This window comes from Mustelus asterias, chromosome 25, assembly GCF_964213995.1.
Source record: "Mustelus asterias chromosome 25, sMusAst1.hap1.1, whole genome shotgun sequence".
Taxonomy (NCBI): domain Eukaryota; kingdom Metazoa; phylum Chordata; class Chondrichthyes; order Carcharhiniformes; family Triakidae; genus Mustelus; species Mustelus asterias.
Window position 1 is genome coordinate 44,521,761 of NC_135825.1, and position 25,537 is coordinate 44,547,297.

Genomic DNA, 25,537 nt, shown 5'->3' on the forward strand with positions numbered 1-25,537 from the left:
TGGGTGATGTCGGAAGATCGCAGCCGCGGGTGATGTCGGAGGATCGCAGCCGCGGGTGATGGCGGAGGATCGCAGCCGCGGGTGATGTTGGAGGATCGCAGCCGCAGGTAATGTCGGAGGATCGCAGCCGCGGGTGATGTCGGAGGATCGCAGCCGTGGGTGATGTCGGAGGATCGCAGCCGTGGGTGATGTCGGAGGATCGCAGCCGCGGGTGATGTCGGAGGATCGCAGCCGCGGGTGATGTCGGAGGATCGCAGCCGCGGGTGATGTCGGAGGATCGCAGCCGCGGGTGATGTCGGAGGATCGCAGCCGCGGGTGATGTCGGAAGATCGCAACCGTGGGTGATGTCGGAGGATCGAAGCCGTGGGTGATGTCGGAAAATCGCAGCCGTGGGTGATGTCGGAGGATCGCAGCCGCGGGTGATGTCGGAGGATCGAAGCCGCGGGTGATGTCGGAAGATCGCAGCCACGGGTGATGTCGGAGGATCGCAGCCGCGGGTGATGTCGGAGGATCGCAGCCGCGGGTGATGTTGGAGGATCGCAGCCGCGGGTGATGTTGGAGGATCGCAGCCGCGGGTGATGTTGGAGGATCGCAGCCGCGGGTGATGTTGGAGGATCGCAGCCGCGGGTGATGTCGGAGGATCGCAGCCGCGGGTGATGTCGGAGGATCGCAGCCGCGGGTGATGTCGGAAGATCGCAGCCGCGGGTGATGTCGGAAGATCGCAGCCGCGGGTGATGTTGGAGGATCGCAGCCGCGGGTGATGTCGGAGGATCGCAGCCGTGGGTGATGTCGGAAGATCGCAGCCGCGGGTGATGTCGGAGGATCGCAGCCGCGGGTGATGTCGGAGGATCGCAGCCGCGGGTGATGTCGGAAGATCGCAGCCGCGGGTGATGTTGGAGGATCGCAGCCGCGGGTGATGTTGGAGGATCGCAGCCGCGGGTGATGTTGGAGGATCGCAGCCGCGGGTGATGTCGGAGGATCGCAGCCGCAGGTGATGTCGGAGGATCGCAGCCGCGGATGAGCGGCTTTCCCACAAGGTTGGCAGCTGTCAAGAGTTTTTATTTGGACAATCTCCCAGTCTGAATCAGACACATCCTCAGTTGTTGAGGGAGATAAGGCTCGAGATGGGGGAGACTCTGGCAACACTCCTGCTGAAATGTGGGAGCGGTGCCAGAGGATGAGGGTTGCAGATGTTACAACCTCATTCACAACAAGGGAGAGGGTTCAACGCAACAGGCCAACCAGCTTCATGTCAAAAGGACCTTTCGAGACAATAATCCCAGGCAAAAGTGATTGGTACTTGGAAAAATATAGATTAATGAATGAAAGCCAGCAGTGATTGGTTAAAAATGAATTGTGTTTAAGTAGCTTGAATGGAGTTCTTTGGAGAGTGTTGAAATAATGGAGTTGTACATGGACTTGCAAAAAGCTTTTGAGAAAGTACGATGTATTAGACTGGTGAAGTCTGTAGGATTGAAGGGACAGAGGGCATGTGGAGAGGATTGAAAGCAGAGAATGAGAGTTTTTCAGGTGAGAGGGAAGTATACAGTGATGTCTGCAGGGGGTTGGTGGTAGAACTATTGCTCCTTTTGGTATTTAGTAATTACATGACCCTGGATATACAGGGTATAATTTCAAAGCTTGCAGATCTCATTTAACTCAGCGATCTGGTGAATAGTGGGAGTCATGATGTGGAGATGCCGGCGTTGGACTGGTGGGAGTGACAGTAGTGGACTTCAAGAGGATATAGGCTGGTGAAACGGGCAGATGTGTGACAGGTTTAATTTGACACAGAGGTGTGAAGTGATTCCTTTTGATTGGAAGAATGAGGGGAAACATTTTAGAATCATTTTAACAGCCTGTGGCAGTGGTGATGATGTGGAGATGCCGGCGTTGGACTGGGGTAAACGCAGTAAGTGTGGCTTTTGCTACCAAATAAACCTGTTGGACTTTAACCTGGTGTTGTTAAACTTCTTGCAGTGGTGACCTGCGGGAATACATACTCAACTCTCTGAAGGTGACGGAACCAATTGATAAAAGCTTTTTTTGGAGTGGAAGTTCTTGGCATTCTAAACAAAGACATAGGGTGGGATTTTTCTCCCTCTCCGCGGTGGGATCTTGTGGTCCCACAATGTCAATTGGATTTCCCACTGAACGTATCCCTTGCCCCCAGGATACCCATTGGTGGGATCGTACGTTCTCGCCGGCGTGGACGGTAAGATCCTGCTGGGACGGGCGGTAAGGTCCCACTGGCCTGGATGGTAAGATCCCGCCGGGGTGGGCGGTAAGGTCCCGCTGGGGTGGGCGGTAAGGTCCCGCTGGGGTGGGCGGTAAGGTCCCGCTGGGGTGGGCGGTAAGGTCCCGCTGGGGTGGGCGGTAAGATCCCACTGGCCTGGATGGTAAGATCCCGCCGGGGTGGGCGGTAAGGTCCCGCTGGGGTGGGCGGTAAGGTCCCGCTGGCGCGGGCGGTAAGATCCCGCTGGGACGGGCGGTAAGGTCCCGCTGGTGCGAACGGTAAGGTCCCGCTGGGGTGGGCGGTAAGGTCCCGCTGGGGTGGGCGGTAAGATCCCGCTGGGGTGGATGGTAAGATCCCGCTGGGGTGGGCGGTAAGATCCCGCTGGGGTGGGCGGTAAGGTCCCGCTGGCGCGGGCGGTAAGGTCCCGCTGGTGCGAACGGTAAGGTCCCGCTGGGACGGGCGGTAAGGTCCCGCAGGTGCGAACGGTAAGATCCCGCAGGTGCGAACGGTAAGATCCCGCAGGTGCGAACGGTAAGATCCCGCAGGTGCGAACGGTAAGGTCCCGCAGGTGCGAACGGTAAGGTCCCGCAGGTGCGAACGGTAAGGTCCCGCAGGTGCGAACGGTAAGATCCCGCAGGTGCGAACGGTAAGGTCCCGCAGGTGCGAACGGTAAGGTCCCGCAGTTGCGAACGGTAAGGTCCCGCAGGTGCGAACGGTAAGATCCCGCAGGTGCGAACGGTAAGATCCCGCTGGGACGGGCGGTAAGGTCCCGCTGGGGCGGGCGGTAAGATCCCGCTGGGGCGGGCGGTAAGGTCCCGCTGGGGCGGGCGGTAAGATCCCGCTGGGGCGGGCGGTAAGGTCCCGCTGGGGTGGGCGGTAAGGTCCCGCTGGGGTGGGCGGTAAGGTCCCGCTGGGGTGGGCGGTAAGGTCCCGCTGGGGTGGGCGGTAAGGTCCCGCTGGGGTGGGCGGTAAGGTCCCGCTGGGGTGGGCGGTAAGGTCCCGCTGGGATGGGCGGTAAGGTCCCGCTGGGATGGGCGGTAAGGTCCTGCTGGGACGGGCGGTAAGGTCCTGCTGGGACGGGCGGTAAGGTCCCGCTGGTGCGAACGGTAAGATCCTGCTGGTGCGAACGGTAAGATCCCGCTGGGACGGGCGGTAAGATCCCGCTGGGGTGGGCGGTAAGGTCCCGCTGGGACGGGCGGTAAGGTCCCGTTGGGACAGGCGGTAAGGTCCTGCTGGGACGGGCGGTAAGATCCTGCTGGGACGGGCGGTCGTGAAATTTCAGTGACAGAGTCCAAAAGAAGAAGCAAAGTGAGAATTTTTTAAATGTTGAGCTGGGTGATCATCGATTCATAGAATCCCTACAGTGCGGAAGAGGCCATTCGGCCCATCGAGTCTGTACCAATCACAATCCCACCCAGGCCCTATCTCTACAACCCCATGTATTTACCCTAGCTAGTCCCCCGACACTAAGGGACAATTTAGCATGGCTAATCCACCTAACCTGCACATTTTTAAAGCAAAGTTAAAGTTTATTTATTAGTCACAAGTAAGGCTTACATTAACACTGCAATGAAGTATTGTGGGTGGAAACCGGAGCACCCGGAGGAAACTCACGCATACACGGGGAGAACGTGCAAACTCCACACAGGTGGTGACCCAAGCCAGGAATCGAACCCGGGTCCCTGGCGCTGTGAGGCAGCAGTGTTTGCCACTGTGCCGCCCGTGATGTGGAATGTGCTCCGTGATCGGACGGTGGAAGCCGATTCAATAACAACTTTCGATAAAGAATTTCGATGAAGATTTGAAAGGGAGGAATTGGGGTGAAGCAGGGGGAGTGGGCATTGTTGGGCAGCTCTGTCATAGAGATGGCACACTGCCAATGGGCAAAATCCAATCTGAGCAGCCCTGATCTGATTGAATGTGGAATGTTAATGCTTGTGCTTCCTTTGGCAGCGTTACATCGACGGAGGATTTACCAACATGCAGCCTTTAAATGACATGAGGAATACAATCACCATTTCACCATTCTCAGGAGAAATTGATATTTGTCCCAGGAATGCTGCTGACTTCTTCCTCCTCTGGCTGGGGAACAGCAGCTTTGTGCTTTCCCCTGAAAACCTGCACCGAGTGGCCTTGGCTTTCTTTCCACCTCATTCCAAGGTAACCTGATCTGTATGAAGCCTCCTTTCACACTCAACTCCTTATTTTCTCATTCCCTCCAGACAACCATCTTCCCATCTCTAGTCCCAGGTAAAAGGATCTGATCTCTGCCCCGTTTCACTGAGGTTCATGATCTCTCTCTCTCTCTCTCTCTCCCCACCTTTCCTGGCGTTTGATAAGGTGCCCCATAAAAGGCTGCTGAAGAAGATTAGGGCACACGGAGTTGGGGGTAGTGTGTTAAAGTGGATTGGGGACTGGCTATCCGACAGGAAGCAAAGAGTCGGAATAAATGGGTGTTTTTCCGGTTGGAGGAAGGTAACTAGTGGCATGCCGCAGGGATCGGTACTCGGGCCGCAACTATTTACCATTTATATAGATGATCTGGAGGAGGGGACGGAGTGTAGGGTAACAAAGTTTGCAGACGACACAAAGATAAGTGGAAAAGTGAATCGTGTGGAGGATGGAGAAGATCTGCAGAGAGATTTGGACAGGCTGAGTGAGTGGGCGAGGATATGGCAAATGGAGTATAACGTTGATAAATGCGAGGTTATACATTTTGGAGGAAATAATAACAAATGGGATTACTATCTCAATGGAAACAAATTAAAACATGCTACCCTGCAAAGGGACCTGGGGGTCCTTGTGCATGAGACGCAAAAGCCCAGTCTGCAGGTACAACAGGTGATCAAGAAGGCAAATGGGATGTTGGCCTATATCGCGAGGGGGATAGAATATAAAAGCAGGGATGTCTTGATGCACCTGTACAGGGCATTGGTGAGGCCGCAGCTGGAATACTGTGTGCAGTATTGGTCCCCTTATATGAGGAAGGATATATTGGCATTGGAGGGAGTGCAGAGAAGGTTCACCAGGTTGATACCGGAGATGAGGGGTTTGGATTATGAGGAGAGGCTGAGGAGATTGGGTTTGTACTCGTTGGAGTTTAGAAGGATAAGGGGGGATCTTATGGAGACTTATAAGATAATGCGGGGGCTGGATGGGGTGGAGGCGGAGAGATTCTTTCCACTTAGTAAGGAAGTTAAAACTAGAGGACACAGCCTCAAAATAAAGGGGGGTCGGTTTAGGACAGAGTTGAGGAGGAACTTCTTCTCCCAGAGGGTGGTGAATCTCTGGAATTCTCTGCCCACTGAGGTGGTGGAGGCTACCTCGCTGAATATGTTTAAAGCGCGGATGGATGGATTCCTGATCGGTAAGGGAATTAAGGGTTATGGGGATCAGGCGGGTAAGTGGTACTGATCCACGTCAGATCAGCCATGATCTTATTGAATGGCGGGGCAGGCTCGAGGGGCTAGATGGCCTATTCCTGCTCCTATTTCTTATGTTCTTATGTTCTTATGGAATGCTGATGCATGAGGTTGATCAGTGCCTTGTCGGGCACTTCGTCTGCTGAGAGCATCACAGGCAAGTTTAACACTGGTCCACTTCTACAGTGGTGTTATCTGTCGCAGTTAGATCCCTGCCTTCCCCTTGTGAGGGAGCCCACCCTGCAGGCCAGTGGGGTGGGAACCATATCCCAACAATGTTCTGGACTGTGTAATAAACCTGGAACAATGGCATTGAGCTGAATATTTGATTGTGTTTCAGATTTTGCAGAGGTTCCTTTGGGATGGTTACATTGATGCCTTGCACTACTTGCTGCAGAATGGTGAGTCTGGATTCACATCACAGCTGTATCTGTCTGTGTGTACAGAGCTGTCCACATGCACCGTACCTGCACACACACAATCCTGTAGATTTCCTGTACCTCTCCCTCTCTGCTGCTTGAAGATTCCCCCATTCCCTGATATCCTGGGGTAACCTGAGTGGGCCTTGAATTCAGACATGTGTGCTGCCACTGAGTATACACCCGTGTATTCAGAATAGCTTCCAATCTCAACTCTATCTGGCAAGAAACTCATACAACTGCTATGGACAAGAGGGGGGTCAGTTTAAACAGCTCTGATGCCTCCTCTCTCTACACATCCAGAAACAGAAAGGCATTTTCTTTATTCTGATTTCCTCTTCTATTAATGGCATATTTACCCCAACCCTTAGATTTGGAGTGTTCCAATCCAATATGAATAACTTGCATAGAAAACTTGAGGTAAGTTAAATAAAAGGAGTTGGTTTATTGCATTCACTCACTCACTCACTCACAACATCCACCCCATTTGATTTGATTTGATTTGATTTATTATTGTCACATATGTTAACATACAGTGAAAAGTATTGTTTCTTGTGCGCTATACAGGCAAAGCACACCATTCATAGAGAAGGAAATGAGAGAGTGCAGAATGTAATGTTACAGTCATAGCTAGAGTGTAGAGAAAGATCAACTTAATGCGAGGTAGGTCCATTCAAAAGTCTGACAGCAGCAGGGAAGAAGCTGTTCTTGAATCGGTTGGTACGTGACCTCAGACTTTTGTATCTTTTTCCCGACGGAAGAAGGTGGAAGAGGGAATGTCCGCCCGTATGTGGGGTCCTTAATTGTGCTGGCTGCTTTGCCGAGGCAGCAGGAAGTGTAAACAGAGTCAATGGATGGGAGGCTGGTTTGCATGATGGATTGGGCTACATTCGCAACCTTTTGTAATTCCTTGCGGTCTTGGGCAGAGCAGGAGCTATACCAAGCTGTGATACAACCAGAAAGAATGCTTTCTATGGTGCATCTGTAAAAGTTGGTGAGAGTTGTAGCTGACATGCCAAATTTCCTTAGTCTTCTGAGAAAGTGGAGGCGTTGGTGGGCTTTCTTAACTATAGTGTTGGCATGGGGGGACCAGGACAGGTTGTTGGTGATCTGGGCACCTAAAAACTTGAAGCTCTCGACCTTTTCTACTTCGTCCCTGTTGATGTAGACAGGGGAATGTTCTCCTTCGTTTTGTTGACATCGTTGACATTTTGTTGACGTTTGCACTCCCACAATAAAAGGGGGAATAAAAAAAAGAGTATTCAGGAAAGAACTGACTGCAGTTGAATAAAAATAGTGGGTTGAGTTTACTTTGTTATTTAGTAAGCTTATGAACTGGGAACAAAAGACCCCTTGGAACAGATTTTTCCTGACTACAGGCATTCCAAAGACTGGTCCAAAAGGAACCTTTCAAATTGAGGATATAAAGTGTGAGACGGATGATGAAAGATACCCTGAGCTTTCCTCTTCACTGTGTTGTTAAATAGATTATTGAGCTGTGTCTGCTGTTTACCAATGATGTTACCTGCACTGATGACAATTCTAGCCAGCCTACCTTTGCATTTCACACTCAGGTTACCATAATAGACTCAAAAACATAGAATGCTGGGAAGTCTCAGCAGGTCTGACACCGCCTGTGGAGAGAGAAAAGAGCCAACGTTTTGTGTCTGGATGACCCTTCATCAGATCCGGTAGGCCGGTCTGGCTTACATGTGACTCCAGAGCCACAGCAATGTGGTTGACTCTTAAATGCCCTCTGAAAGCCACTCAATCAATCCAAGGGCAATTAGGGATGAGCAATAAATGCTGGCCCAGCCAGCGACACCCACATCCCATGTAAGAATTAAAAAATAATTGTGAGGGAAGAAACTTTACATTTTGAGCCACAATCATCCAGTCTTTCAATGTCTGATATCAATCCTGTTTTTGTTTCTAGATTTGTTAAGTCAAGATGCCTCCATTGTATCCAAAGTTTTATCAAGTCAGGACTGTAACGGCTATACCCCCTCACAAAGGGATGAACAAATCTCCAAACATCCGGAACCTGAGACATGCTCCAATGTTGCCTCTCTTGAAGGGAGATTATCTCGATGTAAGGCGTGGATTCTTGGAGGTAGCAATCCTGTACTCTTTTTCTCCATTTCTCTGCTTAAAGGTCATGTCACACTTTTCCCTCTGCTGTGATGTTAGTTAGCAGCACAGGAATCGGTGAATTCTCTGGCCCCAGCTCACAGAGCAGCATCTATAGAGTAAGAGTAACAGGAAAGACCATTGATGAACTCCAGTAACTGGCCAAACTCAAAGCCAAGACATCCCGGGGGGAAAAAGGCAAGCCATTTAACTCTTAACAAGGCAATGTTTTGTTGGTTGGAGTGATGTTTTAGCTTTGCTACTGAAGGACGGTTGGAAAAATGGGTTGAAGTGCTGAATTGGATGAGGAGTAATAATTGGATTGTGAGTTACTCAGAAACATAGGAGCAGGAGAAGGACATTTGTTCCTTTGTTCCAACATTCATTTAGACCATGTCTGATCTGTGCTTCAAGCCTATTTGTCCTTACCTACAAGAATCTATTGCTCTCAATTACGGAGGCTCCAGTTGTCTCCCTGTATCCCCAGTATTACTGGAGAAGGGAAGATCCAGATTTTCACTCCTCTGTGTGTGATGGGATGCTTCCTCATTTCACTCCTGAATACATTTCAGATCAAATTTGGATGTTATGTCCTCTTATTCAGGATATTTCCACCAGCTCTGGCTCGGTGCTCAATTCAGTTTAATAATATCCCAATGTAGTGCATTGAGATGTTCGACTGCATTAAGATGCTATATCAATGCAAATTGTTGTTGCATGAAGCAACACTTCCTCCTGCTTTGTATTTCCACTCTGTCCAGGGAAAGACCAACCTTTTCGATTTGCTTTTATATTTGGGCCTTATGTATAAACCCTGTCATTTGAACACCTGGACACAGAGATTGAAAAGAAATACTGCATTTATGTAGTGCCTTTAGAGTCATACAGTACAGAAGAGGCCTTTCAGCCCATCGAGTCTGCACTGACAAAACTACACAAAATCTTCTACACCAATCTCACTTTCCAGCACTAGCTCGCTGGCTTTGAATGTTATGACATTTCAAACACTCATCCATGTTCCTGTTAATGGTTGTGAGATTTCCCGCCTCTGTGACCCTCCCAGGCACCGCATTCCAGACTCCCACCACCCTCTGGGTGAAAACATCTTTCCTCAAATCCCCTCGAAACCGCCTGCCCCTCAGCTTAAAATGATATCCCCTCAACTAAATGACCCAGCTGTTTCCTATTCACCCTGTCCATACCCTCATAATCTTATATACTTCAATCATGTCTCCCTCAGCCTTCTCTGCTCGAAATAAAACAATCCAAGCCTATCCAGCCTCTCTTCATAACTCAAATGCTCCATCCCAGGCAACATCCTGGTGAATCTTCTCCGCACTCTCTCCAATGCAATCACATCCTTCCTATAGTGAGGTGACCAGAACTGCACACAGTACTCCAGCTGTGGCCTAACCAAAGTTTTGTACAATCCCAACAAAGCCTCCCAATTCTTATAATCTATGACACGATTGATAAAGGCAAGTGTCCCGTATGCCTTCTTAACTACCCTTTTAACCTGTCCTGCCTCCTTCAGGGATCTGTGGAAAAGCAGCCCAGATCCCTCTGTTCCTCTAAGCGTCCGAGTGTCCTGCCATTCACTGAATATTCCCTTGTCTTCTTACTCCTTCCAAAGTGCTTCACCTCACACTTTTCAGGGTTAAATTCCATCTGCCACTGATCTGCCCATCTGACCAACCCCGTTTATATCTTCCTGCAGCCTGAGAACTTCTTCCCCACTATTACCCCATCCGCCAATCTTCGTGTCATCCGCAAACTTAATTCTCATTGATATCATTTAAATATATCACTTTCACAACTACCAGACGTTACAGCCACTGACCCTCTGACAGTGCGGTGCTCCCTCAGCACTGACCCTCTGACAGTGCGGCACTCCCTCAGCAGTGATCCTCTGACAGTGCGGCGCCCCCTCAGCACTGACCCTCTGACAGTGCGGCGCCCCCTCAGCACTGACCCTCTGACAGTGCGGCGCCCCCTCAGCACTGACCCTCTGACAGTGCGGCGCCCCCTCAGCACTGACCCTCTGACAGTGCGGCGCCCCCTCAGCACTGACCCTCTGACAGTGCGGCGCCCCCTCAGCACTGACCCTCTGACAGTGCGGCGCCCCCTCAGCACTGACCCTCTGACAGTGCGGCGCCCCCTCAGCACTGACCCTCTGACAGTGCGGCGCCCCCTCAGCACTGACCCTCTGACAGTGCGGCGCCCCCTCAGCACTGACCCTCTGACAGTGCGGCGCCCCCTCAGCACTGACCCTCTGACAGTGCGGCGCCCCCTCAGCACTGACCCTCTGACAGTGCGGCGCCCCCTCAGCACTGACCCTCTGACATTGCGGCGCCCCCTCAGCACTGACCCTCTGACAGTGCGGCACTCACTCAGTACTGACCCTCTGACAGTGCAGCCCTCCCTCAGCACTGACCCTCTGACAGGGCGGCACTCCCTCAATACTGACCCTCTGACAGTGCGGCACTCCCTCAGTACTGACCCTCTGACAGTGCGGCACTCCCTCAGTACTGACCCTCTGACAGTGCGGCACTCCCTCAGTACTGACCCTCTGACAGGGCGGCACTCCCTCAGTACTGATGCTCTGACAGGGCGGCACTCCCTCAGTACTGACCCTCTGACAGGGCGGCACTCCCTCAGTACTGATGCTCTGACAGTGCGGCACTCCCTCAGTACTGACCCTCTGACAGTGCGGCACTCCCTCAGCACTGACCCTCTGACAGGGCGGCACTCCCTCAGTACTGACCCTCTGACAGTGCGGCACTCCTTCAGCACTGACCCTCTGACAGTGCGGCACTCCCTCAGCACTGACCCTCTGACAGTGCGGCGCCCCCTCAGCACTGACCCTCTGACAGTGCGGCACTCACTCAGTACTGACCCTCTGACAGTGCGGCACTCCCTCAGTACTGACCCTCTGACAGTGCAGCCCTCCCTCAGCCCTGACCCTCTGACAGTGCGGCACTCCCTCAGTACTGACCCTCTGACAGTGCAGCACTCCCTCAGTACTGACCCTCTGACAGTGCGGCACTCCCTCAGCACTGACCCTCTGACCGTGCGGCACTCCCACTGTACCCTGCTGGACTGTCAGCCATGAATTTTTCTTTGTGCTCGACTGCTGGAGTGAGAGTTGGACCTTCAACGTTCTGAGTCAGAGTGTGGAGATGCTGGTGTTGGACTGGGGTAAGCACAGTAAGAAGTCTCACAACACCAGGTTAAAGTCCAACAGGTTTATTTGGTAGAACAAGCTTTGGGAGCATTGCTTCTTGATCAGATGAGTCATCAGATCAGGACTCACCTGATGAAGGAGCGGCGCTCCGAAAGCTCGTGTGACCAAATAAAACTGTTGTACTTTAACCTGGCGTTGTGAGACTTCTTACTGAGTCAGAAGTGAGAGTGCTTCTAACGTAGCCGTGGTGACGAGTGATCCCTCTTTACTCTGGGATTGTCTTGATGCCGGTGTCTGCCCTCTGTCACAGTGGATTGAAGCAGAATGCTAATTGGAGAGAGCATTTTCATTCCTCGGTGATACTTGTTGAAGGTGTGTCCCTGAAGTGAAGTGTCCGGTGACACCTCCCTCAGGGTGCTCTGGCCGAGTGGACAGAGGCTGCGAAACAGGGAACCTCCCTGTGTGAGGAGTTGATGAAATCGGGAGACTAATGGAGGGAGCCCACCATCCCACCACTCTTCTCCCCCCCCACCCCATCCACCCCCTCAAGTGTCTCTTGTCCTCTCTCTCTTCCTCCCATGCACAACGCCCCCCACCCTCTGCCATCTCTTTGTCCGGTCCGAGCGAGTGGAATTGTTGGAGGGAGGGACAGTTTCCCAATTACTGTTCATGTTTTCTTTCTCCTTGTTTTAACAGTGTTGCCGACTCTGAGAAGACAGGAAGTGGGTGTTGCTGCCACCTCGTACCCAGTGCACTCGGTGGCTCAGGCGTAAGCTTTAGATTCTTCCAGTTCACTCGAATTTCTTTTTTGAGGTTAAACAAACAGGAAACAGGCACCACCTGTGGAGAGAAACAGAGCCTGGTCACGCTCTCCCTCAAACCGCACAATCCCGCTGGAGGTCAACGGGCCTTTTCCTCGCCCGCTCCGGCCCCCTGGCCCGCCCCCATCGCCCGCTCCGGCCCCCTGGCCCACCCCCATCGCCCGCTCCGGCCCCCTGGCCCGCCCTCATCGCCCGCTCCGGCCCCCTGGCCCGCTCCGGCCCCCTGGCCCGCTCCGGCCCCCATCGCCCGCTCCGGCCCCCTGGCCCGCTCCGGCCCCCTGGCCCGCTCCGGCCCCCTGGCCCGCCCTCATCGCCCGCTCCGGCCCCCTGGCCCGCCCTCATCGCCCGCTCCGGCCCCCTGGCCCGCTCCGGCCCCCTGGCCCGCTCCGGCCCCCTGGCCCGCTCCAGCCCCCATCGCCCGCTCCGGCCCCCTGGCCCGCTCCGGCCCCCTGGCCCGCTCCGGCCCCCTGGCCCGCTCCGGCCCCCTGGCCCGCTCCGGCCCCCTGGCCCGCTCCGGCCCCCTGGCCCGCTCCGGTCCCCTGGCCCGCTCCGGCCCCCTGGCCCGCTCCAGCCCCCATCGCCCGCTCCGGCCCCCTGGCCCGCTCCGGCCCCCTGGCCCGCTCCGGCCCCCTGGCCCGCTCCGGCCCCCTGGCCCGCTCCGGCCCCCTGGCCCGCTCCGGCCCCCTGGCCCGCTCCGGCCCCCTGGCCCGCTCCGGCCCCCATCGCCCGCTCCAGCCCCCATCGCCCGCTCCGGCCCCCTGGCCCGCTCCGGCCCCCAGCGCCCGCTCCGGCCCCCTGGCCCGCTCCAGCCCCCATCGCCCGCTCCGGCCCCCATCGCCCGCTCCGGCCCCCATCGCCCGCTCCGGCCCCCATCGCCCGCTCCGGCCCCCAGCGCCCGCTCCGGCCCCCATCGCCCGCTCCGGCCCCCTGGCCCACCCCCATCGCCCGCTCCGGCCCCCTGGCCCACCCCCATCGCCTGCTCCGGCCCCCTGGCCCGCCCTCATCGCCCGCTCCGGCCCCCTGGCCCGCTCCGGCCCCCTGGCCCGCTCCGGCCCCCATCGCCCGCTCCGGCCCCCATCGCCCGCTCCGGCCCCCAGCGCCCGCTCCGGCCCCCATCGCCCGCTCTGGCCCCCATCGCCCGCTCCGGCCCCCTGGCCCGCTCCGGCCCCCTGGCCCGCTCCGGCCCCCCTGGCCCGCTCCGGCCCCCCTGGCCCGCTCCGGCCCCCATCGCCCGCTCCGGCCCCCATCGCCCGCTCCGGCCCCCTGGCCCGCTCCGGCCCCCCTGGCCCGCTCCGGTCCCCTGGCCCGCTCCGGCCCCCCTGGCCCGCTCCGGCCCCCATCGCCCGCTCCGGCCCCCATCGCCCGCTCCGGTCCCCTGGCCCGCTCCGGTCCCCTGGCCCGCTCCGGCCCCCCTGGCCCGCTCCGGCCCCCCTGACCCGCTCCGGCCCCCCTGGCCCGCTCCGGCCCCCCTGGCCCGCTCCGGCCCCCATCGCCCGCTCCGGCCCCCCTGGCCCGCTCCGGCCCCCCTGGCCCGCTCCGGCCCCCTGGCCCGCTCCGGCCCCCTGGCCCGCTCCGGCCCCCATCGCCCGCTCCGGCCCCCTGGCCCGCTCCGGCCCCCATCGCCCGCTCCGGCCCCCATCGCCCGCTCCGGCCCCCTGGCCCGCTCCGGCCCCCATCGCCCGCTCCGGCCCCCATCGCCCGCTCCGGCCCCCTGGCCCGCTCCGGCCCCCATCGCCCGCTCCGGCCCCCATCGCCCGCTCCGGCCCCCTGGCCCGCTCCGGCCCCCATCGCCCGCTCCGGCCCCCATCGCCCGCTCCGGCCCCCATCGCCCGCTCCGGCCCCCTGGCCCGCTCCGGCCCCCATCGCCCGCTCCGGCCCCCATCGCCCGCTCCGGTCCCCTGGCCCGCTCCGGCCCCCATCGCCCGCTCCGGCCCCCATCGCCCGCTCCGGCCCCCTGGCCCGCTCCGGCCCCCTGGCCCGCTCCGGCCCCCATCGCCCGCTCCGGCCCCCTGGCCCGCTCCGGCCCCCATCGCCCGCTCCGGCCCCCTGGCCCGCTCCGGCCCCCATCGCCCGCTCCGGCCCCCATCGCCCGCTCCGGCCCCCATCGCCCGCTCCGGCCCCCATCGCCCGCTCCGGCCCCCTGGCCCGCTCCGGCCCCCATCGCCCGCTCCGGCCCCCATCGCCCGCTCCGGCCCCCTGGCCCGCCCCCATCGCCTGCCCTGGCTCCCATCGCCCGCTCCGGCCCCCATCGCCCGCTCCGGCCCCCATCGCCCGCTCCGGCCCCCATCGCCCGCTCCGGCCCCCTGGCCCGCTCCGGCCCCCATCGCCCGCTCCGGCCCCCTGGCCCGCTCCGGCCCCCATCGCCCGCTCCGGCCCCCATCGCCCGCTCCGGCCCCCATCGCCCGCTCCGGCCCCCATCGCCCGCTCCAGCCCCCATCGCCCGCTCCGGCCCCCTGGCCCGCTCCGGCCCCCTGGCCCGCTCCGGCCCCCTGGCCCGCTCCGGCCCCCTGGCCCGCTCCGGCCCCCTGGCCCGCTCCGGTCCCCTGGCCCGCTCCGGCCCCCTGGCCCGCTCCAGCCCCCATCGCCCGCTCCGGCCCCCTGGCCCGCTCCGGCCCCCTGGCCCGCTCCGGCCCCCTGGCCCGCTCCGGCCCCCTGGCCCGCTCCGGCCCCCTGGCCCGCTCCGGCCCCCTGGCCCGCTCCGGCCCCCATCGCCCGCTCCAGCCCCCATCGCCCGCTCCGGCCCCCTGGCCCGCTCCGGCCCCCAGCGCCCGCTCCGGCCCCCTGGCCCGCTCCGGCCCCCATCGCCCGCTCCGGCCCCCATCGCCCGCTCCGGCCCCCATCGCCCGCTCCGGCCCCCAGCGCCCGCTCCGGCCCCCATCGCCCGCTCCGGCCCCCTGGCCCACCCCCATCGCCCGCTCCGGCCCCCTGGCCCACCCCCATCGCCCGCTCCGGCCCCCTGGCCCGCCCTCATCGCCCGCTCCGGCCCCCTGGCCCGCTCCGGCCCCCTGGCCCGCTCCAGCCCCCATCGCCCGCTCCGGCCCCCATCGCCCGCTCCGGCCCCCAGCGCCCGCTCCGGCCCCCATCGCCCGCTCTGGCCCCCATCGCCCGCTCCGGCCCCCTGGCCCGCTCCGGCCCCCTGGCCCGCTCCGGCCCCCCTGGCCCGCTCCGGCCCCCCTGGCCCGCTCCGGCCCCCATCGCCCGCTCCGGCCCCCATCGCCCGCTCCGGCCCCCTGGCCCGCTCCGGCCCCCCTGGCCCGCTCCGGTCCCCTGGCCCGCTCCGGCCCCCCTGGCCCGCTCCGGCCCCCATCGCCCGCTCCGGCCCCCATCGCCCGCTCCGGTCCCCTGGCCCGCTCCGGTCCCCTGGCCCGCTCCGGCCCCCCTGGCCCGCTCCGGCCCCCCTGGCCCGCTCCGGCCCCCCTGGCCCGCTCCGGCCCCCCTGGCCCGCTCCGGCCCCCCTGGCCCGCTCCGGCCCCCATCGCCCGCTCCGGCCCCCCTGGCCCGCTCCGGCCCCCTGGCCCGCTCCGGCCCCCTGGCCCGCTCCGGCCCCCATCGCCCGCTCCGGCCCCCTGGCCCGCTCCGGCCCCCATCGCCCGCTCCGGCCCCCATCGCCCGCTCCGGCCCCCTGGCCCGCTCCGGCCCCCATCGCCCGCTCCGGCCCCCATCGCCCGCTCCGGCCCCCTGGCCCGCTCCGGCCCCCATCGCCCGCTCCGGCCCCCATCGCCCGCTCCGGCCCCCTGGCCCGCTCCGGCCCCCATCGCCCGCTCCGGCCCCCATCGCCCGCTCCGGCCCCCATCGCCCGCTCCGGCCCCCTGGCCCGCTCCGGCCCCCATCGCCCGCTCCGGCCCCCATCGCCCGCTCCGGTCCCCTGGCCCGCTCCGGCCCCCATCGCCCGCTCCGGCCCCCTGGCCCGCTCCGGCCCCCATCGCCCGCTCCGGCCCCCTGGCCCGCTCCGGCCCCCTGGCCCGCTCCGGCCCCCATCGCCCGCTCCGGCCCCCTGGCCCGCTCCGGCCCCCATCGCCCGCTCCGGCCCCCTGGCCCGCTCCGGCCCCCATCGCCCGCTCCGGCCCCCATCGCCCGCTCCGGCCCCCTGGCCCGCTCCGGCCCCCATCGCCCGCTCCGGCCCCCTGGCCCGCTCCGGCCCCCATCGCCCGCTCCGGCCCCCATCGCCCGCTCCGGCCCCCATCGCCCGCTCCGGCCCCCTGGCCCGCCCCCATCGCCTGCCCTGGCTCCCATCGCCCGCTCCGGCCCCCATCGCCCGCTCCGGCCCCCATCGCCCGCTCCGGCCCCCATCGCCCGCTCCGGCCCCCTGGCCCGCTCCGGCCCCCATCGCCCGCTCCGGCCCCCTGGCCCGCTCCGGCCCCCATCGCCCGCTCCGGCCCCCATCGCCCGCTCCGGCCCCCATCGCCCGCTCCGGCCCCCATCGCCCGCTCCGGCCCCCATTGCCCGCTCCGGCCCCCATCGCCCGCTCCGGCCCCCATCGCCCGCTCCAGCCCCCATCGCCCGCTCCGGCCCCCTGGCCCGCCCCCATCGCCTGCCCTGGCTCCCATCGCCCGCTCCGGCCCCCATCGCCCGCTCCGGCCCCCATCGCCCGCTCCGGCCCCCATCGCCCGCTCCGGCCCCCTGGCCCGCTCCGGCCCCCATCGCCCGCTCCGGCCCCCTGGCCCGCTCCGGCCCCCATCGCCCGCTCCGGCCCCCATCGCCCGCTCCGGCCCCCATCGCCCGCTCCGGCCCCCATCGCCCGCTCCGGCCCCAATCGCCCGCTCCGGCCCCCATCGCCCGCTCCGGCCCCCTGGCCCGCCCCCATCGCCTGCCCTGGCTCCCATCGCCCGCTCCGGCCCCCATCGCCCGCCCCGGCTCCCATGCCAGGTGTAACAGTAAAATCCCCCTCCATAGAAAATAGGTGCCGGAGTCGGCCATTTGGCCCTTCGAGCCTGCACCACCATTCAATACGATCGTGGCTGATCAAGGCGCTTTCAGTATCCCACTCCTGCTTTCTCTCCACACCTATTGATCCCTTTAGCCACAAGGGCCACGTCCAGCACCCTCTTAAATGTTTCAGGTCTGTGACCTCTGGTTAGCCCTGCTTAAGATAAACTCTGTCTCCACAGACGCTGCTGGGCCTGCTGAACATTCCAGCATTTTTTTTTTTTATTTCCAGTGTCTGTAGTATTTTCTTTCCTTTTAAGCTCGATGTTTCTCTTGTCTTATTTCACTTGCTCTGTAGTGACTCTTTACCGAGGGTGCCTGCTGACTGTGTGCTGGGAGGGTGTGGGAATGCTGAAGGTGCTTCACTCATCTATTTTTCTACCCCGTCTAGTCCGAGTTGTATTCTCTCAATTTGTAATGTTATCTCCCAATTTTTTTAAGTTAAAATCTCCCTTTCCTGGGCCCAGCAACTGGAGAGGAGCAGATCTTGCCTTTGGCCAGAGCTAAGCTCATTAGACACGCTGCGGAACGCGTGCCAATGTTGATCAGCCCCTCCAGCTGCAGGCAGTGGACGTACGTACCCCAGGCTGCTGTACTGGAGGTGACGTGGGTTCTGCTCCAACCCATCATTCCCAGTGGGAAAAGAAGGAGCAGTGTGCCTGCGGCAGCTTCGGGGTTGATATATCAATTAGCTATTCAAGGACAGTCCATGCTGGCGTGTCGGCTAAACCAACCCTTCCCGTGAGGGGCCACATTTCAATTTTCTTTTCTCACTTGAGGGGCCAATGAGCAAGTTTTGGAAAGTCCTTGTTTGGCACAACACTGAAAAATGCATTTCAGAAAAAGCATTGATGTATGAAAAACAGAAACAGTTTGCTCAGTGACAGGTTCACAGTGAGTCTATTAGCAGCAACGGCAGGGGAGAAATGTTTTAAATGTATTTATTCGTGTCACAAGTAGGCTTACATTAACACCGCAATGAAGTTACTGTGAAAATCCCCGAGTCGCCACACTCCAGCGCCTGTTCAGGTACACTGAGGGAGAATTTAGCATGGCCAATCCACTCAACCAGCACGTCTTTCAGAGTGTGTGAGGAAACCGCAGCATCCGGAGGAAACCCACGCAGACACGGGGAGAACGTGCAAACTCCACACAGACAGTGACCCGAGCTGGGAATCGAACCCGGGTCCCTGGCACTGTGAGGCAGCAATGCTAACCACTCTGCTTGTGATTGGAGGAACAGCTTCTTAGAGAATCTTCCAATTCACTCACTGGTAGTTTGAACACTCGCTCTGCAGGCCGGAGAGAGGCGTGCGGGGGTGGGGGGGGTGGGGGGGGGGGGGGGGGGGGCGGGTGGGAGGTGGGGTGCAGTTACATAAACCCAATGCTTCATGCACTATAAAGAATAATCTCCCTGTGGAATTGTGCAGGATTTTTAATCTCTGGCAGCGTTTAGGTTGGTATAATTGCTGTAAAATACTCCAACGCAATAATTTAATAAGTATTTTCTGCCTAATTTCAGAGTAAAAGGATGGTTACTTGATATCCCAAAGGCTTTTGGTTTGATGTCCAAGAATGTTGATGCTCATTGGAATGCTGGGTAACTCCAAATAGACAACCTGTGTTATGAGGTAATTCCCCCTCCCCCACTCCTGAATTATTTAACAACTTTCATGACCTTCAGATGTCTCCAGGCGCATTCAAGCAAAGCCAGGTACTCTGGAAGTGCAGCTACTATAGTCGCGTTATGACGGCCCGTTTCTGCTCCAGCAAATCTACAATGAGGCAATGGACCAGAACAAACGAGCGGAAAGATAGCTCATGTCAGTCACATCAGCTGTGGGTCAGTTGGTAACGTGCTCCTCTCTGAGTCAGGAAGGTGAGCTGTGAAGACAGAGTTGAATTTAAAGTTGCTTTGTCTAAGGTGCTGTCATTTAGATGTGGCATTAAACTGAGAGCAGTTTGTTCTTGGGCCAATGTAGAAGATCCTGTGACATATTTTGAAGAAGAGGTCGCTTTGCTATCCTAGCCAGTATCTGTCATGATGTGGAGATGCCGGCGTTGGACTGGGGTAAACACAGTAAGAGGTCTCACAACACCAGGTTAAAGTCCAACAGGTTTACTTGGCAGCCCAAGCCACTAGCTTTCGGAGCGCTGCTCCTTCGTCAGGTAAGTGGGATGGCCTTGGCGAGATGTTCGTCTTCATCAATGACATGTTGAAGGCTCCGGAGAAGATGTCGTAGCTTCTCCGCTCCGGGGAATCTTCTCCGGATCCAACATCTTCTCCGGAGCCTTCAACATGTCATTGATGAAGACAAACATCTCGCCAAGGCCATCCCCACACCTCCTCTTCTTGCCTTCGCACAACCTCAAACAGACCATTGTCCGCAGCAAACTACCCAGCCTTCAGGAGAACAGTGACCACGACACCGCACAACCCTGCCACAGCAACCTCTGCAAGACGTGCCGGATCATCGACACGGATGCCGTCATCTCATGTGAGAACACCATCCACCAGGCACACGGTACATACTCTTGCAACTCGGCCAACGTTGTCTACCTGATATGCTGCAGGAAAGGATGTCCCGAGGCATGGTACACTGCAGAGACCATGCAGACGCTACGACAACGGATGAATGAACACCGCTCGACAATCACCAGGCAAGAGTGTTCTCTTCCTGTTGGGGAACACTTCAGCGGTCACGGGCATTTGGCCTCTGATCTTCGGGTAAGCGTTCTCCAAGGCGGCCTTAATGACACACGACAGCGCAGAGTCACTGAGCAGAGACTGATAGCCAAGTTCCGCACACATGAGGACGGCCTCAACCGGGATATTGGGTTCATGTCACACTATCTGTAACCCCACAACTTGCCTGGGCTTGCAAAATCTCACTAACTGTCCTGTCTGGAGACAATACACATCTCTTTAACCTGTGCTTAAGCCTCTCTCCACTCACATTGTCTGTACCTTTAAGACTTGATTATCTGTAAAGACTCGCATTCCAACCATTATTTTGTAAATTGAGTTTGTGTCTTTATATGCCTTATTTATGAACAGAACTCCCACTCACCTGACGAAGGGGCAGTGCTCCGAAAGCTTGTGTGGCTTTTGCTACCAAATAAACCTGTTGGACTTTAACCTGGTGTTGTGAGACCTATTACAGTGCCTGTTCCCAATACAACATCACCAAATGGATTGTCAGTTTCTTCGTTTCTTGGCTGTTTGTGCATACTGGCAGCATGTTTCCCACATTAAAACAAAGCCGACACTTCTGAGCTTGTTTATAAAGCACTTTGGGAACTTTCTGAGATCATGAAAGGCGCTATAGAAATGCAGACTTTCTTTTGTTCTACAAATTCCAAGCTAATGAATAATTAACAAACTAGAGATCCAGACAGATGACCTGGGATAAGTACAAAACATTACAACATAAAGCAAAAAAGATCAAACTCCAGAAGGTGCCTTAGACAAATCTGAACTAATGTTTAGATTAAAACTAAATGTTGAACAGGTCAACCAGCCTAGTACTGTAAACTATAAATTACAGCTTAGGAGAGTAATTGGCTGTTGTATTTAGTATTATTAAAAGTCTTGATATGCCAGTGCAGGTTGGGGTCTATAAAGCAGAAGAGGACAAATATGTACTGTTCTCTGAGGCAATGGTGTGGGTACTTGCTGAAAATCAATCTTTATTGGGTCCAGTCTGTGATTTTTCCCAAGGTATCACCATGAAGGATGGGCTATGTGCCAATGAAAGAAAGTGCTTTGAAGGCAGTGTTGCACTCCATTTAAGAGGAGCAGCCATGATCATATTGAGTGGCAGAGCAGGTTCAATGGGCCGAATGGCCTGCTCCTGCTCCTTGTTTCTACATTAGGATGGCAATGCAATTGTTGCTTCAGAATCTGGGTTGTAACCAAGCAGGTACGTCTCCCTCGCTTTCACCAGAAAAGATCATTGGGCGTCTCACTTCCCAATAGTTCCCTTTGCTTCAAATTAAAACCAGGGATTGCGATAAAGTCAGTAAAATTTGTGGGTGTCACTGTGTCATCTGATGATCCCAAAGCAGCTGTGTTTGCTTCCTCGCCAGTTGAAGTTTTTTTTATTATTGTTCCTGGCAAGGTCAGTGTTTCTTTCTGAGCCCTAACTACTCTTAAAGATGTGGTGGTGGGTGAGCTGCCTTTTTCACAATAGAGGGCAGTTAAAAGGCAACCGCTGCTGTGGATATGGAATTACCTATAGGCCAGGTAAAATGGCAGATTTCCTTCCACACAGGACATTAGTAAATTAGATGTCTTTGTTTCACAACAATCCAATAGTTCCATGATCACCGTTCCAAATTTCTTGAGTTAAATTAATTTAATTCCCCAGCTGTCACTGTAGGGTTTGAACTTGTGTCTTTGGATCATTATCTGGGCCTCTGGATTACCAGTCCATGAACATAACCACGCTGTTAGTATTATTTAAAGGTGATTTAAAGTTGGTAGCGGTGAAGGACTCCAATAGTATGGAGTCCCTGAAGCTTCCTCATGGCGCCTCTCCTCTGTTTGCCATCAACAGCTACTGGTCAAGCTCATTACGGATTGTCCAAGCTATTCACTGTCATTGGAAGAGAGCTTTCTGAGATGAGGATGAGGAAAGAATCTCGTTCACTGTTGTGCCCTTGCATATAATCTGATGAGTTGGTGCAGTGCCTCCAGTTTGGCCAATCGCTAGCAGGGGAAATAAATATTGACTGTTTTTGTTCTGCAAAACTGAGATCAGAGCTCTGCCTCTCAGTGGACTCCAGACCTCGATTTGTTCATGAGTGAATAAATTCTGAAATAATATCCCATCGGGTCCACTTCGATAGTTTACAATGTTCACAGGAAAGACTCTGCTGTTAGTATATTGCTTCTTTCACATTGCTTTACCCTTTCACTGTTCAACACCCCTCAGGCTAACCCCACTCCCAGCCCCATCACAAAACAATCCAATGTGGGCTAAGAGATCTGAGCAGCTGCCAGATCCTTACACAGCTATGGAGCAAGTCTCTTCACTGGGACAACTGAAAATTACAGTTATCAGAGTTCCTGTCCCGAGGGTTTGACGCTCCCACCTGAAAACAGGTCTGTGGTGATACAGTGTCATGATGTGGAGATGCCGGCGTTGGACTGGGGTAAGCACAGTAAGAAGTCTCACAACACCAGGTTAAAGTCCAACAGGTTTATTTGGTAGCAAATACCATAAGCTTTCGGAGCAATGCTCCTTCGTCAGATGGAGTGGTCTCGGTGTGCCATAAATATCAGTGACCTTCCAGCTGGTCTTGAACTCAGTACATTGTGAAGTGCTTAAGCAGTATGGCTTTACAAAGGAAGCTTCAGATGCTCTAGACACCCAAACCAGTGCTGAAGCAGGGTTTGCCACGAGCCATTCTCTGCGGTATTCCATCCCAGGATGGCCTCATATCTGCGTCTTTCTCTATTTGCCATTCTGTAACCATTGTTTGTATCATCTTTCCACAGGTTCTCCTCTGATATTGATCATCACACATTGTCTCACTCTACATCTGAGTAAAGTGGGTTGGCACTGGACAGCTCAGACTCAGCATTCTATCTCTGACGTGTATTTAGTGTGACCCTGGAGAGGATGCCTAGGATTTCTCATCAAAAGGATAACAGCTCAGGGGGAGTGCTTGAACCATGGAGGCTGAGCCAGGAGAACGCAGTTTCTGATTTTCCTTTTGTCTACATTCTCTCCAGATAGTCCTTCTGTAACCGTACACAACCTACGAGTATGTTTCGGGTCAATCCTGCTTACTGCCTTTACTATTCACTGGTTTTACTAATGCCTCTTCAGACTCACCAGGGCCGGGCCCAGCCATTGTGACTTTTGTTTCCATTGCTGCAGCCTTTACCGTATCGTATTGAGGACCAATTATTGAATAATCTGTACTGTTGATTCTGCGATAAAAAAATTCCACTGGAGGGAAATAACACAACAGATAAAAGTTAAAACACTGCTGCTAGGAGTTAACCTACGACATGGTGTTATACAGTTCTGCCGCTTCCTGTCCAATGCCTGACCGTATCCTTGTTAATCATTGAGGAGGTCCGTCTCTAACATGAGATCAAACAGCATTTGATCAGTGACCAACTGTGTGAATTGAATCTGTTTGTAAAACGCTGAGAGGCAGTGATCTAACACTCATGACACGTGTTCAGTGACACCAACATGCGTTGTAGCTCTGGTTCTATTCTGTGTGAAGGATAGTAGTGACAGCGTTACAGTGAATTCACATTTCCCAGTGGGCAGCCCTTCTGGGTTGGCTCCTGTGCTCCTCACATTCAGGATGTTTTTCAGGCACCTATGATGGTAACTCCAAAACATACTACTACTGTTCAGGAGAAATAGGAACGGGAGTAGGCCATTCAGCCCTTCGAGCCTGCTCTTGTTTAACAAAATCATGCCTGATCAAACACTCACTAAATCCACTTTCTTGCCTTCTCTCCGTAACTCTTAATTCCCTGACTGATTAAAAACCTATGTTCCAAGGACTCTGTCTCCACAGCTTCCTGGGGTAAAGAATTCCAAAGATTCATCACTCTCTGAGAGAAGGAATTCTGCTGTAAATCTGTCCAAATTGAGCACCTCCTTATGCTGTGACTATCCTGCTCCTACACTGTCCCACCAGTGGAAACATCCTCCCAACATTTACAGAAAATGCTGGAAACTCTAAGCGGGTCTGACAGCACCTGTGGAGAGAGAGAATAGAGCCAATAAAGCAGCTCTGACGAAGATCGACTAGACTCGAAATGTTGGCACTATTCTGTCTCCCACAGATGCTGTCAGACCTGCTGAGATTTCCCAGCATTTTTCTGTTTTTGTTTCAGATTCCAGCATCCGCAGTATTTTGCTTTTATCTCCCAACATTTACCCTGTCTAACCCTCTAAGAATTTTATATTTCAATCATATCACCTCTCATTCTTATGAACTCCAGGGAGTACAGACCAGCCTATTTACTCTTTCCTCATGTGGCAGTCCCCCCATACCCCAGGATCATCCTAGTAAACCTCCTCTGTACTGCCTCCAATGATAATATCTATTTCCTGAAATAACGGGACCAAAACTGTACACAGTATTTTAAATGTGGCCTCATTAGTACCTTGTACAGTTGCAGCAACAACGCTTAACTTTTATACTCCAGCACTCTTGAATTAAAAGCCAGCATTCCATTTGCCTTCCCCACAACCTTCTGCACCTATGTGCTCACTTGCTGGGTTTCATGAACAAGGACCCCAAGTCTCTTTGTGTGACAGGTTTCTGCTGTCTCTCTCCATTTAATAATCCACCCTCTCAATCTTCCAAAATGAAGAAAGATTTCTTCACATTTTCCCACATTAAATTCTGCTTATCACCACTCACTGCTTCCTGTTAATTAGCCAATCCTCTATCCATGCCAGAATATCACTCCAACATCATGAGCTCCTGTCTGGCATAGTAGCCTTTTGTGCGGCACCTTATCAAATGCCCTTTGAAAATCCAAACATACAACATCAACTGGTTCTCCTCTATCTACTCTGGCTGGTACCTCCTCAAATAACTCTAGTAAATTTGTCAGATATGATTTCCCCTTATTGAAACCATGCTGACACTGTTTAATCACATTATAACTTTCCAAATGCACTGCTATTCTCAATAATTGATTCTAATATTTTTCCAATAACAGAAGTTAGACTAACTGGCCTGTAATTTCCTGCATTTTGCTTCCTTCCCATTTTGTACCCCATTGGCAGTTTTTAGATCCTTTGGTACAGTTCCAGAATGTTCCACGACTTGCCTGGGCTTGCAAAATCTCACTAACTGTCCCAGCTGGAGACAATACATATCTCTTTAACCTGTGCTTAACGCTCTCTCCACTCACATTGTCTGTACCTTTAAGACTTGATTACCTGTAAAGACTCGCATTCCAACCATTATTTTGTAAATTGAGTTTGTGTCTTTATATGCCCTGTTTGTGTACTGAAATTCCACTCACCTGATGAAGGGGCAGCGCTCCGAAAGCTAGTGGCTTGTGCTACCAAATAAACCTGTTGGACTTTAGCCTGGTGTTGTGAGACTTCTTACAGTTCCAGAATACATGGATTTTTGGAAAATGACTACCAATGCATCCACGAAATGCCAGAAGCCATTCAATAACTAAAGAGATTTTACTGATATGCTCCAATTAACCTCCCTGCCCACCTCGTCACCCAGACTGACCCTCTGCTGTTGTTTAGGCAGTCACACTAATTGTTTCTTTAAAAAAATAATGAATAATCCAATGATTTGCTCTGATTTAATAAAATCAGAAGAAAAATTCCTTGTCATTGCCAGAAAAGCTGGAGCAGAAGTTGTAGCTGTCTCCTTTAAGATCTTGG

General features: G+C 56.0%; 1 protein-coding gene across 1 annotated transcript in view; it reads left to right on the top strand.

Moving 5' to 3' along the window:
• The window catches only part of LOC144479285 (omega-hydroxyceramide transacylase-like), a 35,876-nt gene extending 10,655 nt beyond the window's left edge, over nt 1-25,221 (top strand). The window contains exons 4-9 of the mRNA XM_078197964.1: nt 4,190-4,396; nt 5,999-6,059; nt 8,014-8,190; nt 12,088-12,160; nt 18,661-18,769; nt 22,642-25,221. Of these exons, the coding sequence (XP_078054090.1) occupies nt 4,190-4,396; nt 5,999-6,059; nt 8,014-8,190; nt 12,088-12,160; nt 18,661-18,742 (600 nt within the window). The 3' untranslated portion in view covers nt 18,743-18,769; nt 22,642-25,221. The remainder of the gene's footprint in view (nt 1-4,189; nt 4,397-5,998; nt 6,060-8,013; nt 8,191-12,087; nt 12,161-18,660; nt 18,770-22,641) is intronic.
• The last annotated feature ends 316 nt before the right edge of the window (nt 25,222-25,537 follow it).